The 16,110-nt window shown below is 44.4% G+C and overlaps 2 protein-coding genes across 5 annotated transcripts in view; one reads left to right on the top strand and one right to left on the bottom strand.

Annotated features, from left to right (window-relative positions):
* Nucleotides 1-5,797, bottom strand: part of Shpk (sedoheptulokinase) — a 31,334-nt gene extending 25,537 nt beyond the window's left edge. Inside the window, exon 1 of the mRNA XM_013013463.1 lies at nucleotides 5,554-5,797. Within this exon, the coding sequence (XP_012868917.1) occupies nucleotides 5,554-5,715 (162 nt within the window). The 5' untranslated portion in view covers nucleotides 5,716-5,797. The remainder of the gene's footprint in view (nucleotides 1-5,553) is intronic.
* Nucleotides 5,798-6,200: 403 nt separating this feature from the next.
* Ctns (cystinosin, lysosomal cystine transporter) overlaps nucleotides 6,201-16,110 on the top strand; it is a 20,263-nt gene continuing 10,353 nt past the window's right edge. For 3 of the 4 annotated variants that reach the window (XM_013013347.1, XM_013013344.1, XM_013013346.1), the window contains exons 1-4: nucleotides 6,201-6,325; nucleotides 9,867-9,946; nucleotides 12,107-12,185; nucleotides 13,661-13,745. In XM_013013347.1, the coding sequence (XP_012868801.1) occupies nucleotides 9,886-9,946; nucleotides 12,107-12,185; nucleotides 13,661-13,745 (225 nt within the window). In that variant the 5' untranslated portion in view covers nucleotides 6,201-6,325; nucleotides 9,867-9,885. Of the gene's footprint in view, nucleotides 6,326-6,523; nucleotides 6,819-9,866; nucleotides 9,947-12,106; nucleotides 12,186-13,660; nucleotides 13,746-16,110 lie in introns of those variants that run through there. The other variant, XM_013013345.1, reaches the window with a different exon arrangement.

Here is a 16,110-nt window from a genome sequence, read left to right as displayed (position 1 = left end):
TCTCAGGGACTTTCCTGCCTGGGCTGGCTTTGAACCACGATCCTCAGATCTCAGCCTCCTGAGTAGCTAGAATTACAGGCATGAGCCACCAGCGCCCGGCTTCAGATTTTTGTTCTGTCACATTGGGGTCTCAGGAATCAAACCCATGAAGTTAAGCATGCTAGGCAAGAGCGCTCTACTACAAGTTACACACTCAGCATTTCTCTTTCTTTTAGTTTTCATTTTGTTTTGGATTTTGGTATTAGATTTCTTTCTTCCTTTTTTTTTGCCAGTACTGGGGTTTGAACTCAGGGCCTGGGCACTGTCCCTGAGCTTCTTTTGCTCCAGGCTAGCACTCTACCACTTGAGCCACAGCATCACTTCTGGCTTTTTCTGTTTATGTGGTACTGAGGAATTGAACCCAGGGCTTCATGCATGCGAGGCAAGCACTCTACCACTAAGTCACATTCCCAGCCCTTGCTTTTTGTTTTGGTTGTTGGTGTTGGTGTTGGTGGTGGTGGTAGTCGTTGGGCTTGAAATCTAGGCCTGGGCACTATCCCTGAGTTCTTCAGCGCAAGGCTAGCGCTCTACCACTTGAGCCACAGTGCCACTTCCAGCCTTTTCTGTTTATGTGGTACTGAGGAATGGAACCCAGGGCCTCATGCATGCAAGGCAAGCACTCTATGGCTGAGCCACATTCCCAGCCCCCTAATGCTATTTATTAATAGAACAATCTTTATAAGCTAAATTTAAAAGCTTATATAGGAGCTGGGGTTCTACTACTTATTTTTATTTCAGCCAAAACAAGCTATTTCTGAAAAATAAAAATTACCTCAAGGCACAAAAGAAACTAGCTTTTACCAACCAAAGGGATCCACAGACAACTCAGAAACCAGTAAGAAATATGGCACAACTCTCAACAAATGCTGATTCTATGGGGAAGGAAAAAGGCTTGCGGCCTAGAAACATCCAGAGTCCTGGAGATCCTGGTTCCCTCCAGGGAGTGCACCTTTTCCCTCCCAGGAGCAAACCTGTTAGCTTTGCAGAGCATTCTCTGCTTCTAAGGAGCATGAAATAAGGATCAAAGAAGAAGGGGTGTGTGGTGTGTGTGTGTGTAGAACAAAGAGAAAGGGAGGGGTGTATGTGGTGTGTGCAGAGAGCATTCTCTGCTTCTAAGGAGCATGAAATAAGGAACAAAGAAGAAGGGCTGTGTGGTGTGTGTGTGTGTGTGGTGTGTGTGTGTGTGTGTGTGTGTGTGTGTGTAGAACAAAGAGAAAGGGAGGGGTGTATGTGGTGTATGCAGAGAGAGCATTCTCTGCTTCTAAGGAGAATGAAATAAGGAACAAAGAGGAAGGGGTGTGTGGTGTGTGTGTGTGTATGTGTGTGTAGAACAAAGAGGAAGGGGTGTGTGTGTGTGTGTTTGTGGGTGAGTGGTGTGCAGAGACAGAACAGCATTTCCTGAGGAGGCAGCCCACATCAAGACAAGGATTTTTTTTGGGGGTGAGGGGGGCGTCCAGTCATGGGGCCTGAACTCTGGGCCTGGGTGTTGTCCCTCAACTCTTCAGCTCAAGGCTGGCGTTCTACCACTTGAGCCACAGCTCCACTTTGGCTTTTTTCTTTTTGCTTATATGGTGCTGAGGAATCAAACCCAGGGCCTCATGCATGTAAGGCAAGCGCTCTACCACTTAGCCATCTTCCCAGTCCAAGACAAGGATTCTTTATATATGGGAAGGATAACAGCAGGTGTTCAGGAGTTGTCCTGAACAACAGCACTCAAGACAAACAAGCACAGAGGAGCCACCAGGCCACACATGATTCCCAAAGAGGAAAAAAGAAGACTGGGCAAGTGGACCTCCACTGTCCAATATAGCAGTCATCAGCCATGTACAGCTAGTCTGAATTGAGAGGTATAGGCATGAAACATATACAGGTTTAGAGTTTGTATGGGAAAAATAAAGGATACTAAGTGTCTTGTTAATAATTTTTTTTTCAGTTGTAGGGCTTGAACTCTGGGCCTGGGCACTGTCTCTCAGCTCTTCAGTCCAAGGTGAGTGCTCTATCACTTGAGCCACAGTGCCACTTCTGGTTTTCTTATGGTTTATTAGAGATAAGGGTCTCAGGGACTTACTTTGAACTGTGATCCTCAGATCTCAGCCTCCTGAGTAGCTAGGATTACAGGCATGAACCACTGGCTCCCAGCTCATTGATAAACTTCTGTCAGTCTATTGGTCACTACATGCCAAAATGATAATATATTGCATTATATAAAATATATGATAAAATTAATTTCAACTGTTTCCTTTTACTTTTTTTCTCAGTACTAGAATTTGAACCCATGCCTTCACATTTGCTAGGCAAGTACTCTACTACTTCAGCCATACCCCCAGGGGTTTTTTGCTTTTAGTTTTAGGTGGTACTTTTAGGTTAGGAGGTGAGGGGGCAGTCTTGGATTTGTTTGTTTGTTTTCCAGATAGGGTCTCCTGCTTTTGCCTAGGGATTCAGACCTCAAGGGTCCTACCCCTGCCTCCCAAGCAGCTGGGACTACAGGTATCTGCCACCACACCTGACTTCCTTTTACTTAAATGTGACTACTCAAAAAATTGCACAAATGGCTCACATTTGTGTCTTGCACTTGTATTAGAAGGTAGTAAAGAGTATTCACATGGACAGATCATCATATATCATCTCAGAACAAATCAGCCATAGTTAAAAGGAGCCTGAGGGTAGGTAAGTTGTGAGAATGAAGCATACAGACTAGGGAAACAGGAAAGATAGGAGTGAAGATGAAGTACTGTGTGGCAGGCAGGCAGTTCCAGTTTCAGCAGTGTGGTCAGAGGAACAGAAAGTACACACACGCCCACTGCATGATAGGACAACTCTTGCCATTATTTCTTAGTTCAAAATATCACCCTATATCCAGATCAAACCCTAGAATTTTAGACTTGAAAAAATAATTAAGGCACTCACATACTCTCATTCCTAAACCCTTTGTTTATAGCTGAAGAGATTGAAACCCAGAAGACAAATAAGTTGAGACAGGATCATTGAGCTTTCCTTAAGACTCTTTTGTATTTTAGCCAGGTGTAATGGCACACAATGTGAACGAAGTCCCCATTTAAGGGGACATTCAGACAAATACCAAGGTCCAGGTGAAACAAGTGAGCCTAGTGCTTCAAAACAAGCATGTGAAATGAAGGAGGGAATCAAGCCTGAGAAATGGGACAGACAGAATGCAGATATGAAACAGGAGAGTGCAAGCGGTGCCCATGGCCTCAAATTTTTAAAGTATGGTCTAAAGAAGGAATAAAATCCCCACTAGCCCTGTCCCTAAGTCTATACTTATACAGAAGGAGCAGCACCAACAGCAGTAGTGCTATGCTCCTTTAGCTAGCTCCCCATCCTGTCTCTCTTGTACAGGTGTCCTAATAAACCTTTGCTCCTTCTATTCTCCTGTCTTGGTAAATTATTCTTACCAATCCACAACCTTAGCTCTAACTATCCAGGACACATAGTTTTGATTCCAGTGTTCCAGAGACTGAGGTAGGAACCAGCCTAGGTTATATAGCAGAACCTTACTCCTAAAGGAGGAGGGAGGGTGGGTGGAAGGATCAACAAAGAAAGAAAAGGGAAAAAAGATTTATCTTAAATTGCAAAAACCTACAAACTTGATCATCTGAATCTCTGCCAAGTTTAATCTTCGTATACACAGTACTAATCGTGAGTGAAAAGGATGAGCATACACGAGCAAAGAGCTTAGCCATCTGGTATTCCTATAGATGGTATTTCTACTTGGGGTGATTTAGTTCTTAGGGGACATTTCACAATAAGGACTTATTTTTGGTTATCACATCTGGAAGGGGAAAATGCCACTAGCACCTAATGGGCTAAGGTTGGAGTTACTGCTAAACAACCTACACAAGATAGTACCTACAACCAAATGTCAACAGCCCAAATGTCAACAGTGCCAAGGTTGAGAAACCTGCCATAGATGAAATCACAATGTTGTTTGTCATAAATAAGTATAAAGGGAGACAGATAATTACTGCTACCCCCATACCCTTCATTGGGCAGGTGTGACATGCTGGGTGTACCTGCAAACAGAAACAGCTTGCCTGTAAACCAGGCACCAATGGCTCATGCCTGTATTCCTAGTTACTCAGGAGGCTGTGATCTGAGAATCAGAGTTCAAATTAAAACTCCAAAAAGATGGAGATGGAACTGTGGCTCAAGTGGTAGAGTAACAGCCTTGAGTAGAAGAGGCTCAGGGACAGCACCCTGGGCCTGAGTTCAAGCTCAAAGACTAGCACCAAAAAAAAAAAAGTGATCCTGGACTGGGTATGTAACTCTACAACAGAGCAGAGCAGAAAGCACTTGTCTAACATGCATGGATTGAACCCTAGAATTGGGAGGAAGGGAGAGGAAGGAAGAGAGATGGGGGGAGAGGGGGGAGAGAGGGAGGCAGTCCAGTGCCTGAAGTTACTGTCCTGTAATCCCAGTTCAGCTACTCACCTCCACAAGGTCAGAATCAACTTTACCTCCATTTCACAGTCCCTAAAGTGAAATAAATCACTCTAAAATACCAAGGCCCCAACCAGAGTACTTTTAAAAGCCTCTCTCAAAATGCAAAGTGTTCTTCAAATCTTTATCCTCTGAAATGTTTCCCAGAAAGATGGATTCTGAACCCTAAAGAACTGAGTCCACAAGAGCTTAGGAAAAACAAAGCTCTTGGGGGTAGGGCTCGGCCCCGAAAATGCCAATTTGTGGCTGGAAGAGGACTTAAAGGTCACCTATTTCAACTCAAGAGAATAAGCTGAGGCCCAGAAAACAACCAAAGGTTACACGGAAAGTTCCCTGGTATTCATTTCTATCGTTAATTGGTTGTATAGAGTTACTTTTGCAGGGTCCCCATTTGTGAGGACTGAAATCCTTTCTGAACCCACCCGCATCTCTCCTGGCTTCACAAGCCACTGGTTGTGATGTATAATTATGGATCTTTTTAAAAATCAGTATTTTAATCCACTTATCTGTGTCTTCCTACCAGTTCTGGTCTTTCCTCCAGAGTGTCTGTTTTTGGAGCTGACAGACTTTGGCTAATCAAGTGAGTGTTAGTTGCGGTTATATTCGGTTCTAAGGAATGAAAGGAGCCTGTTAGGCCTGATTCTGCATCAGATTTGCTGAAGATAACTCCCAGGGAACAAACTGACCCTTGAACTATGGACATAGGGCAGACATGAGCTGCAGCGTACAGCCAGGGTAGGAGAGGCCTGTGGTCATTCTACACGCACAGGAGGGCGATTCCTCGAAGCCAAGGTACAGAAAGTAGAGGGCAGAGAGTACTGGAAGCCAGCGCCACAAGTGGGGTGCTGCCACCGAGCAGGGAGCCCATTGACAACAGGTGGCAGGCTCGGAGCGGGGCTGCGGCAGGCAGCCAAGCCTCAGGAGGAGACAACGCAGGAGGACGGCAAACAGGCGAGGGCGGGGGGGGGGGGAGCCCCAGCGGGAGAGTGTGGCAGGAAGGCCTCACGGAGGAGGGCGTCGAAAGGCCCCGGGGCGGCGGGTCCGGGTGCTCCTCACCTGGGACCCGGCAGCCACGCACTCGACCTCCGCCCGCGCTGCCCGGGCGCAGCTCGCCAGTACCAGGAACCCGGATGGATGGCCGGGTGCAGCCTCCAAAAGGGCTGCCTTCACAGACGTGGTGCCCAGGTCGAGGCCGAGAGTGACGGGCCGCACGGCCATGGCAGCGGGAACCCAGGCAGCCCGGGTAGCGAGCGGTAGCGCAGCACCCTTCACCCCGCAGCGAGGCACGGGGAAAGCTACCCGACGCCTCTCACCCACATTCAATATGGCGGGCTCTCGCCTTACCATTGGTCGAGAGAAGAGGACGCCCGCCACGGGTTTCGGGGATAGGTGGAAAGCAGGGAGGAGGCGGGACCCAGAAGGACCCGCCCAGTAAGGCTAAGGTTCCGGGACCACCTAGTGCTGTCTGGGCCTCTCACCCCAAACGAACTCTGATTTCACCACTTGGGGAAAGAGGCTCCGAGATCCTTTGTCCCTAGTCGTGGCTCGACTATTCTCATAACTGAGCCCTTGTCCCTGCGCTGGCGCCAGTGCCCTTCCTTCCTGCCTTACTCTGTCCCGCTAAAACAGACCCGTGAAAACTACAACTCCCAGGGTGCCTCGCGCGGAGCTCGGCCTCCAGGAGTCAGGTGGCGCCGGTCAGGTGACCGCGGGCCCGCCCCGACACAAGACCACCCGGCCGGGGGCATCTCCGTGCACTCCGAAGCTACCTCTGGCGCGAGGTTTCTGCGTCCGGTGAGATCGGTCCCCGAGCCCGGGAGGCTGTCAGGTGAGCAAAGGCGCGGCCCCAGGGTCTCCCCCACAGTTTCCCGAGCAGACCCTTGAGACCCAGAGACTGGCCTCACGCTTCGGTGGGACAGCCTGCTGCCGGTCAAGCTCCGCTCCGCCGCCCCTGGACTCCAGTGGCACCGACGACCACTCCACGCCCAGACGCCTGGACAGCCCTGGGCTGAAGGGTCTGGGTGACGGTGCATGAAGGCGGGAACACTGGCCGGGATGCCCGGGTGATGTGGGTGGCTCTCCTCGCTTCCTGCTGCGTTGCCTCCTGAAGCTGGGTTGGAGAGTATGCACGTTGTTTTGGAAAGGCGAGATCCCCAGAGGACCATTCCCTGGAGCTCCTGCTGACTTGTCCAGTGCTGGGCTCCAGGGAACTAGGCAGGAGGAGACGCCTCCCCCCCCCCCCGCCCTCTTGGGTTCTTAGACTGGAGGACACCTGGGCCCTGTACTGAGGAAAGTGTTAATCAATGCCGTGTGATTCCTTGGTAAGTATGCTGGGCTATAGTAACGATCACATTACATCATCCCATCATCCACCGCCTTGAAACTTTAATACAGCTGATAAGCTGTATGTATGTTTTATGACTCTTGGGAGCCCTAAACCACTGTAAAATCTTACCTTTTTTTTTTCATATGCCAAGAGCTGATTTTAGTTTCTTTTGAAAATGCAAGCCTTACATCTCATTTAAATTCATTCCTGTTGTCCCATTAGGAAGTCGGGAACTTAAGTAGCATCCAAAAATCCCACAACAAATAAATGTATGCCCACGTTGGAACCTGCCCAGCCTGTCTCCAGCCACACATTCCTTGCCACGTTTGTTGTTACCTGTCCAGAAAGTTCCAGATGGTGGGACAGACATACCTCTCCTTTGTGACAGGAAGGTAGCCACTGGAGGCATCTGCATCCAGGCTGCTCCCAGGAGGGGAGGGAGGAGTGGCAGAGGTTCTTGAAACTGTTGATACCTGAGTGAGACCTGGAAGAGAGTTAAAACTTACAGCAGAAAAAAAGTACATCTGCTGGTCGTCCATGGCTCACACCTGTAATCCTAGCTACTCAGCAGGGTGAGATCTGAGGATCATGGTTCGAAGCCAGACCTGGCAGAAAATCCCCAAGAGACTGTCTCCAATTAACTACTCAAAAACCGGATTGGCACTGTGGCTCAAATGGTAGCGGGCCCACCTTGAGTATAAAGAAGCTCAAGGACAGTGTCCAAACCCTGAGTTTAAGCTTCACGGGGAGGGGGGGGGGCACCTGAGGAGCCTATTGTCACAATGAAGTGCTCAGTGGTTGTTTTGGGTTTTTTTTTTAGCTTTTAAAGTTGGATAACAAAAGCTTAAAACAACAACATAAAGCAAAAGGAACAGCTACAAACTGTTAAAATATTGCCTGTGGTAGTCTCTCTGCTCTCTCTCTCTCTGCTCTCTCTGCTCTTTTCTAGCTCTTTCCTTCTCTTCTTTTTCCCGGCTCCCTTCTCTTTCCTAGCTATCTCTTTCCCACCTTTCCCAGACGCTCTCTTTTCTAGCTCTTTTCTCTCTTTTCTAGCTCTTTTCTCCCTCTTTCCCAGCTCTCCCAGCTCTTTATCCCAGCCCTTTTCCCACCACGTGGAGGACCAAGATGGCCTGGTGCCAGCCAGAACGATGAAAAACCTACCCCTTACCTGAAAAAAAAAAATATTGCCTGTGGTGAATACAAGATAACCTCATCAAAATAATAAATAAATACACAAATTCCTAATGGGAAAATTATGTCAGCATATTAGTTACAGAAAATATCACAATAATTAAGATAGCCACTAACGAAAAATGTTGAAATTTAGTTGTTGAAGAAAATGTAAATCAACACTGCTAGGTCAATAATGTTTATTTGTAAAACTTCAAACTAGATAGTAACTTATCTCAGGGAATTAAAATTTATCTCTTAGATTTTGAGGCAATTTCCTTTTCTTTGACATAATTTCCTTTTAAGTGAAATAAGTTGTAATTTGACTAAATGCATTCAGTTTTCAAATACTTTTTCAAAACGGATCTGTGAAATCATTAAAATGTTTTAAATTTGTAAAATAGATATAGAAAAGGTAAAGTAAATCAATGATAGCATGACTTTTGAGTGAACTCAGCGTACAATCATATTTTTTGGAATTTGATAATGAAACAAAACTTTAAGCAGATAGAAACTAACATTGAATAATTTACTCATCTATTTCTACAGTGGGGTTTTTGTCACCATATCATAATGGATGAAGTGCTCTGTTTCTGCCTTGTAGCTTCCACCAGCCGTTAGTCGTATGTGATATCAAATCTGAATTTTTTCAGCATTAAGATCAACTTACTGGTTAATGCTTTTCTGTCTGTCCAGAGTGTCTCATCCTTTGGCATTGAGGGACTTTTGCTGACCCAGTTTCATTTTCCATGTTTTGCTCTCAGTAAAATGACAGATGTTTTAGGGAAGTGATACTAATTTAAAAAAAAATTATTGTGAAAATACTGTACAGAGGGGTTACAATTACATGGGCAAGATAATGAGTACATTTCTTATCAAGCATTGTAGCCTCCTCCTTTGTTTCCCCTTCCCATCCCATCCTCCCCTCCCTAATCCTCCCCCCCAGCACCAAAGTTGTAAAGTTCATTTTCTACATAACGACTTGTACATCATTGTTGCAATGGGTCCACCTGTATCCCTATTTCAACGATTTGTTTTTCCCCTTCCCCTCCACAAATTATACCAACATCAAATACAGTGAAAGCAGGGGGACATACAAAGCAACAAAGAAATAATCTTATAAATATGTTAGAAACAATCCCATGAAAGAAAAAAACATTTGAATACATATCTTAGGGTTCATTTCCCTAATATTAACTTAAATTTTTTTATAATCACATTTCACCTTTATTTTAGTTAAAGTATTGATTGATTAATTTAAAAAAAATTTTTAACACAAAACTGCATTGTGTTAACTAGGTTACAAAAGGCAATTGAGGGGAAAAGATAAGGCTTGTGTTGACTTCCTCAGAATAGGACTTTGCACAACCCACTTAGCTTCTCTGAACTGGTTTTCCTATGTATCAAAGAAAGATAAGCCCTTTCTGGATGTCCCCTTTTCTGACACTATGATGTCAAATCTTTGAGGTCAGAGATGTGAAAGTCTTTTTTTTTTTCTTTTTCTGCCAGCCCTGGAGCTTGAACTCAGGGCCTGGGTGCTGTCCCTGAGCTCGCGCGCACGCACACACGCGCACATGTGTGTACATGTGCAAAGCTACAGCTCTACCACATGAACCATAGCTTTACTCCTAGCTTCTTTGTGGTTAATTGATGTAAGTCTCATGGACTTTCCTGCCCAGGCTGACTTTGAACCTTGATCCTCAGATTCGGACTCCTGAGTAGCTAGGATTATAGGCATGAGCTACTGGCGCCCAGTTGCAAGTCTTTTATGAGCTGTCTTATTGTTGTGGTTCCAGGTGGTATATTATCCACTTGGAGCTGAGTTGATTTCAACCTTAACATGAATTTTGCTTGCTGTTTGTTTTTCTTCTAGTTCTAAGAAATCAGAGAACATGATAAGGAATTTGCTGCTTATTTTTATCCTTTTTCCCCTGAATCTCATAACGAATTGTGGTAAGTTTTTAAATGGTTTGTCAACTTTGTGAAAAAAAGAAAATATATATACATATATATGTATAGAGAGAGAGAGAAAGAAAGAAAGCAAAAAAGAAAGAAAAAGAGAGAAAGAGAAAGAAAGAAGGAAGGAGGTTGAATTAGGTAACTTTCAAGTTTCCTTCCAACCTGAGCATCTTAAAATTTCACATCTCATTTCTTCATCTTCTGCCTGTAAGGGGTTTGGGCAGATAAAAGCTGAGCCCTATCTGCAGACTCTACCCCTTGTAAGGCGTTGGGTTCTCTAGGCTATGTGTAATCCCAAAAACAAGGAAGCAGGGAACATGAGATTGGCAGGTTTGGCATGGGGCTTTTATCACACATGGGAAGGGGACAAGAAGTGGGAAATGGGTTACTGAAAGAACACAGGAATAGCTCAAACTAATAGTTCTGTTCAGTTACAAGGATGTTCGTAGTCATTTCACCTAACAATATGTTGTCCACTTTTTTCCTTTGATTTTTTTTTTTTATTTGGGGCTTGGGGGATTTTGTTGTTGTTGTTGTTCTTATTTCATTTTTTTTTTTTTTTGGTCCGGTCATGGGGCCTGCACTCTGGGCCTGGGCTCTGTCCCTCAGCTCTTCAGCTCAAGGCTAACATTCTACCACTCGAGCCACAGTGCCACTTCCGGCTTTTTTCTTTTTGCTTATGGGGTGCTGAGGAATCGAACCCAGGGCCTCATGCATACAAGGCAAGCGCTCTACCACTGAGCCAACTTCCCAGCCCCTGTTGTTCTTATTTTTGTGCTGAGTTTTGAACACAGGGCCCCTCGCTCTCCCTTAGCTATTTTCTTTTTCTTTCATTCAAGTCTGGCACCTCCATATCCAGTGATACACTTTTTTCTATCTGCTTTTTTTCCCTCGCTCATCTTCCTTCTGTTCTTCCTTCCCTCCTTTCTCCTCTTCTTTTTGTTCTTTGTCTTCCTCTTCTTCCTTCTCACCATGTATTCTAATCATACACTCTTCTACTGGCTCATACCTCCAGACTCCCAAGTTAGTTTCCTAAGGCCAAACTTGTTCCCCCATCATCCTGAAGGCCTCTTTGTCTCAAGCTAACACCTTAATGTCAATAAGCCCCTGATAGTGAAACTGTATGTTTGTCATTCTCCTCCAGTCTCCAGATAGACATACAGAAAGATCATACATTGGTTGGGTAGGTCAGGAGAGGAACCCAAAAGGCTATTTAGAAACATGTTAGCTGGACCTGTGCATCTCTGAAAATGCAAGAATGGATTGAATCAATTCTTTGTGCTATTTTGGGCCCCACAAATAGGGAAGACCTCTGTGCTATCTGTCTAAATAGGTGGTTCACCATATACAGAACCAGATGGTGGCTTGAATTCCTTTGTGATAATTTCTGGGTTCTATGGTTCTTAGACTCTCTGAGTAATTGGGTAGCAAGTTCTCAGAGTCTGTCAGGAGAAAGAGATGATGCCAGCATCATCTTCACTGTCTGGCAGTAGATACGGAAGGCACAATCAGTGGTCTGAAGGTCTAGTCCCCTCATGGAAACCTCCAACCCCTCTGCCTCCCTCTCCCTCCCCTCTCTCTTTCTGGTGTGTGTGCATGTGTGTATCTGTAAGATAGTGTGACTGTGAGTACTGGGGCTTAAACTCAGAGCCTCACACTCTTGCTTAGCTTTCACTTGAACCACAGTTCCACTTCTGGCTTTCTGGTGATTAATTCAAGATAAGGGTCTTGTGGGCTGAGATCTGAGGATCATGGTTCAAAGCCAGCTTGGGCAGGAAAGTCCCTGACACTCTTATCTCCAATAAACCACTAGAAAACTGGAAGAGGCGCTGTGGCTCAAGCAGTAGAGCACTTGTCTTGAGCTGAAGAGTGCAGGGACAGTGCCCAGGCCCAGAGTTCAAGCCCCACGACCAACAAAAAAAAAAAAAATCTCGTGGATTTTCCTGTCCCCACTGGCTTCAAACCTTGATTCTCAGATCTTAGCCTCCTATCTAGGATTATAGGCAGGAACCACCAGGGGTGGTTTCATCTAGAAAATAGGACTGTCAGTGAGTCAGGGTTCATGAGTTCATATATCAGGGACCTCATACCTGTTTCTCATGGTCCTGTACTCTCTGACTGAATAATTCACGTCATCAACTTGGGTCTTTTCAGAATCTACTTTCAGCCTCACCGTCCCTCCCATTGTGAAGCTGGAAAATGGCAGCTCAACCAATATCAGCATCACCCTTGGGTAAGTTCTCTGGCCTGGTCTTGGCAGACCCTGTGGACTTTTTTTTTTAGGTATAGCACTTTTGCCTTTTAGCTATAGACAAGCCATTCAGGGAGCAGTGAGACCAGCCTGGGGCTACCAAGCAGGTTCTTGGAGCACCATACTGAGCCTGTGGTTGCACTCGGGGGGAAGAGAAAAGGAAAATATACTGCTTTTCTCTAAGACTTGAGCCTTCCCCCATACCCTGCCCCATGACAATCCTTGAGTGAATAGCAGTAGATGGCCTAGACCCTTTCCAAGATTATAAATATTTCAGGCCAAGGGAGCTGAAGTACTGGCCAGCACTGCTGAGGTCACATGCTAAATCAGAAGTGACTGCAACAGAGGATTCCATAGCGCTACTAAACTAGTAATGACTGTATCAGAGGATTCCATAGTGCTGCTCATTGCTTGGCCTTTGTTGGTGGAGTGTCATTTGCTGACACCTACAGGTTTTGATGTCACAGCAGTCTCCACCTTGTGCAGAGTGTTCCTCTTCTCCCTTTGTCTTCCTTTGTTTCCCTTTGTGTCCTTTAGTGGTTTATCCTACTCATGCCTCTCAGCTATGAGAATACTCTTAAGTTGAACACCTGGAATTCCTTCCTTTTTACATTATCAAAGATCAAATCTTAGCCAAGTGCTGGTGGCTCACACCTGTAATCCTAGCTACTCTGGAGGCTGAGATCTGAGGATCTTGGGTCAAAGCCAGTCTGGGCAGGAAAGTCTGTGAGACTCTTATCTCCACGAAACCACTAGAAAACCGGAAGTGGCGCTGTGGCTCAAGCGGTAGAGCGCTAGCCTTGAGCTGAAGAGCGCAGGGACAGTGCCCAGGCCCAGAGTTCAAGCCCCACAACCAACCAAAAAATAAAATAAAAATAAGTAAAAAAATAAAAATCAAATCTTTACTCTGATCTCAAACCAATACTTCAGCTTCCAGGCCCCATCTTGGACCTCCAGTTTCATTCCCATATCCCAAATCTCTATACATACCCACCCACATGGTATAGATCATGTAAGTCATCTTTTACCTCAACTCTCCCCTTACCAGAATCCTTCCCTGTTCCCCACTGCCCTCTATAAAGTAATTCTTCTGTTCCCAGAGGTTTCAGTTCTTTCATTCAAATGCTGACTTTCTTATAATACCCTGCTTAAATCTAACCCTTTCTGGGAAACTTTTCCCATTAGAGCAGGGAGACATGGGCCTGTTCACCTTTGGGTACCTCCGCTATCATTCTCAGCCCGTTTGCCACCTTCTCATATTCTCATCCTTTACTAAAAGGACTTTCAGTCTCCTGATTTAAAAAAAAAAAAGACAACTGCTCCTCAAGGTTAAGCATGCAGCACTTCCTGCTCCTAATTACTAGAGAAATAAAAGCCCAGAAATGAAGTCTAGAGGGTTGATTGAGATCTCATTGGGCCCCATTTTTCAGCAGTAATTAGACTCTTGTCTTCCATAGGTATCCATTAAATACAACCTTACTGATCACTTTTGAAATCACGTTTCGTTCAAAAAATATTACTATCCTTGATCTCCCTGATGAGGTAAGTAACAGATCTTAACTAGTGAGTAGGGAAATGCTAGGAAACAAAACAAAAGCTACGGAAATTTATGACGTATACTGTCCTTTTGCCATCGTTCTAGAAATCTGTGGGTTTTTTGTCTTTGTTGGTCTTTAGGGGACCGAATGTTTTTGTGCTGTGTAGGTTTTACTAAGTAGAACTAGCAAAATGAATGCAAGTCCATTAGGATGAATAGTTTCTAGAGAACTATTGTACAGCATGATGACTGTAGTTGATAATAAGATTATTTTTTATTTTTTGCCAGTTGTGGGGCTTGAATTCAGGACCTGGGCACCATCGCTGAGATTTTTTGTTCAAGATTAACACTCTACCACTTTGAGCTATAGCAACACTTCCAGTTTTTAGGTGGGTTAAGTCATATGGACTTTCCTGCTGCCCATGAAGACTTTATCAAACCGTGATCCTCAGGGCTCAGCCTCCTGAGTAGCTAGGATTACAGGTGTGAGTAGTCTTGCTCCAATAAGAAGCCTGAGGCAAAGGTGGTTCCAAGAATGTAAAAGTTAGCCAGGCACTGGTAGCTCATACCTATAATCCCAGCACTACTCTGGAGGCAGAGATCAGAAGATCATGGTTCAAAGCCAGCCCAGGCAAGAAAGTCCTTGAGACTCTTTATCTCCAATTAACCTCTAAGAATCCAGAAGTGGTGCTGTGGCTCAAAATGGTAGAACACTAGCCTTGAGCAAAAGAGCTCAAGGACAGTACTCAAACCCCAAGTTCAAGCCCCACAACTGACAAAAAATAAAAATAAAAACACGGTAGGTCATTAGATAGTTTGCTAATGCCTTGCTACATTCATAGACCAGCAGCATTAACCTTGCTTAAAAACCTGTGGGGCTGAGGATATTCAGTGGTAGAACACTTGCCTAGCTTGCATGAGGCCCCATATTTAGGCACCCCCACCACATAAAAAAAAAAATCTTTAATTAAACAGAATCACAGACCACAATCCCAAATACACTGATTCAGATTTTACTTGTTCACATGGTTTCCAGATAATTCGGGTCCATATTAAGATTTGTGAAGCATTGTGTTGAGGCACCATTAAGTTGGATGACACTTGGAAAGATTAGTTCCAGAGGCTATCTGGTATAATAGTGGTAATCATTCATACCATCATATATTTACTTATTTGTTTCTATCTTGCTTCTGTCTTAACAAGGATGTGAACCAGTTACCATTTAACTAGATAAAAGACTACCAGATCAAGGTTGAGGATTTAGCTAAGTGGAGGAGGACTTGCCTGGCAAGTACAAGGCCCTGAGTTCTGTCCTCAACTCTGCAAAGAAAAGAAGAAAGAAAAAAAAAAAAAGACTACCATAAGGAAGCAGCCTCCCAGGATCAATAAGAGTCCAAAATCATGTTAAGGGAAGTAAGTCAGGCCCATAGACAAAGGACACATTTTCTCTCATATGTGGAAGCCAGAATTAACTTACAGATATATAAGTAAACACTTTGGAGTGTACACAAATGTATCAAATGGTTGGAGTGTATACAGATGTACCAAATGGTCTAATTCCTTAGAAAGGCTAACTCACAGTCCAACAAAATAAACAGAATATGGGTACTTGAAAGTGGAGGGGAGGTAGGATCAAGGGGAAGGGGATAGACAAATGAAGGGGGGGAAATGCAGTCATAAAATTCAATGCATATCCTTTAAAAATTAAGAAAACTGAGTGGTGTTGGATGTGATGAGGGAGAATAATGAAATAGGTGACAGTGATCAGGATGCACTGTATTCATAAACTGCTTTGTTGAATGGTATCTCCTTTGTACAACTACTTAAATATAATAAAAACATTTTAAAAACAAGTTGAACACCAGTCAGTTTAAGATGGGTAATTTGTGGAGATGTATTATATAGCAGGGTGACAACAGTTAATAAGTTGTAATATGCAGTCACACACCACAAATGCCATTTTGGTCAGTGAAGAATAGCGTATAGAATAATAGTCCCTTAGTATATCATCTAGTGATTTTTGTAGCCATCTTAGTTTGTACACATACACTCTATGCTGTTTGCACAATTATGTAATCACTTAATGACACAATTTTCAGGGTATAGCTCATTCTACAGGTACGCATGATTGTAGTTGAAAATTGCTAAGAGATTAAATCTTCAATATTCCTACCACACAAAAACTTATGTATATGACATAATGGATATGTTAATTTTCTTGATTAACTCATGTAAAAATATGCACTTCACATTGTATGATATAAATATATGCTTTTTTTTTTTGCCGGTCGTGGGGCTTGAACTCTGGGCCTGGGCGCTGTCCCTCAGCTCTTCAGCTCAAGGCGAGCACTCTACCACTTGAGCTACAGC

This window comes from Dipodomys ordii, unplaced genomic scaffold (genome assembly GCF_000151885.1).
Source record: "Dipodomys ordii isolate 6190 unplaced genomic scaffold, Dord_2.0 Scaffold19, whole genome shotgun sequence".
In the NCBI taxonomy this organism is placed as follows: Eukaryota; Metazoa; Chordata; class Mammalia; order Rodentia; family Heteromyidae; genus Dipodomys; species Dipodomys ordii.
This window is presented reverse-complemented; position numbering and strand designations above follow the sequence as displayed.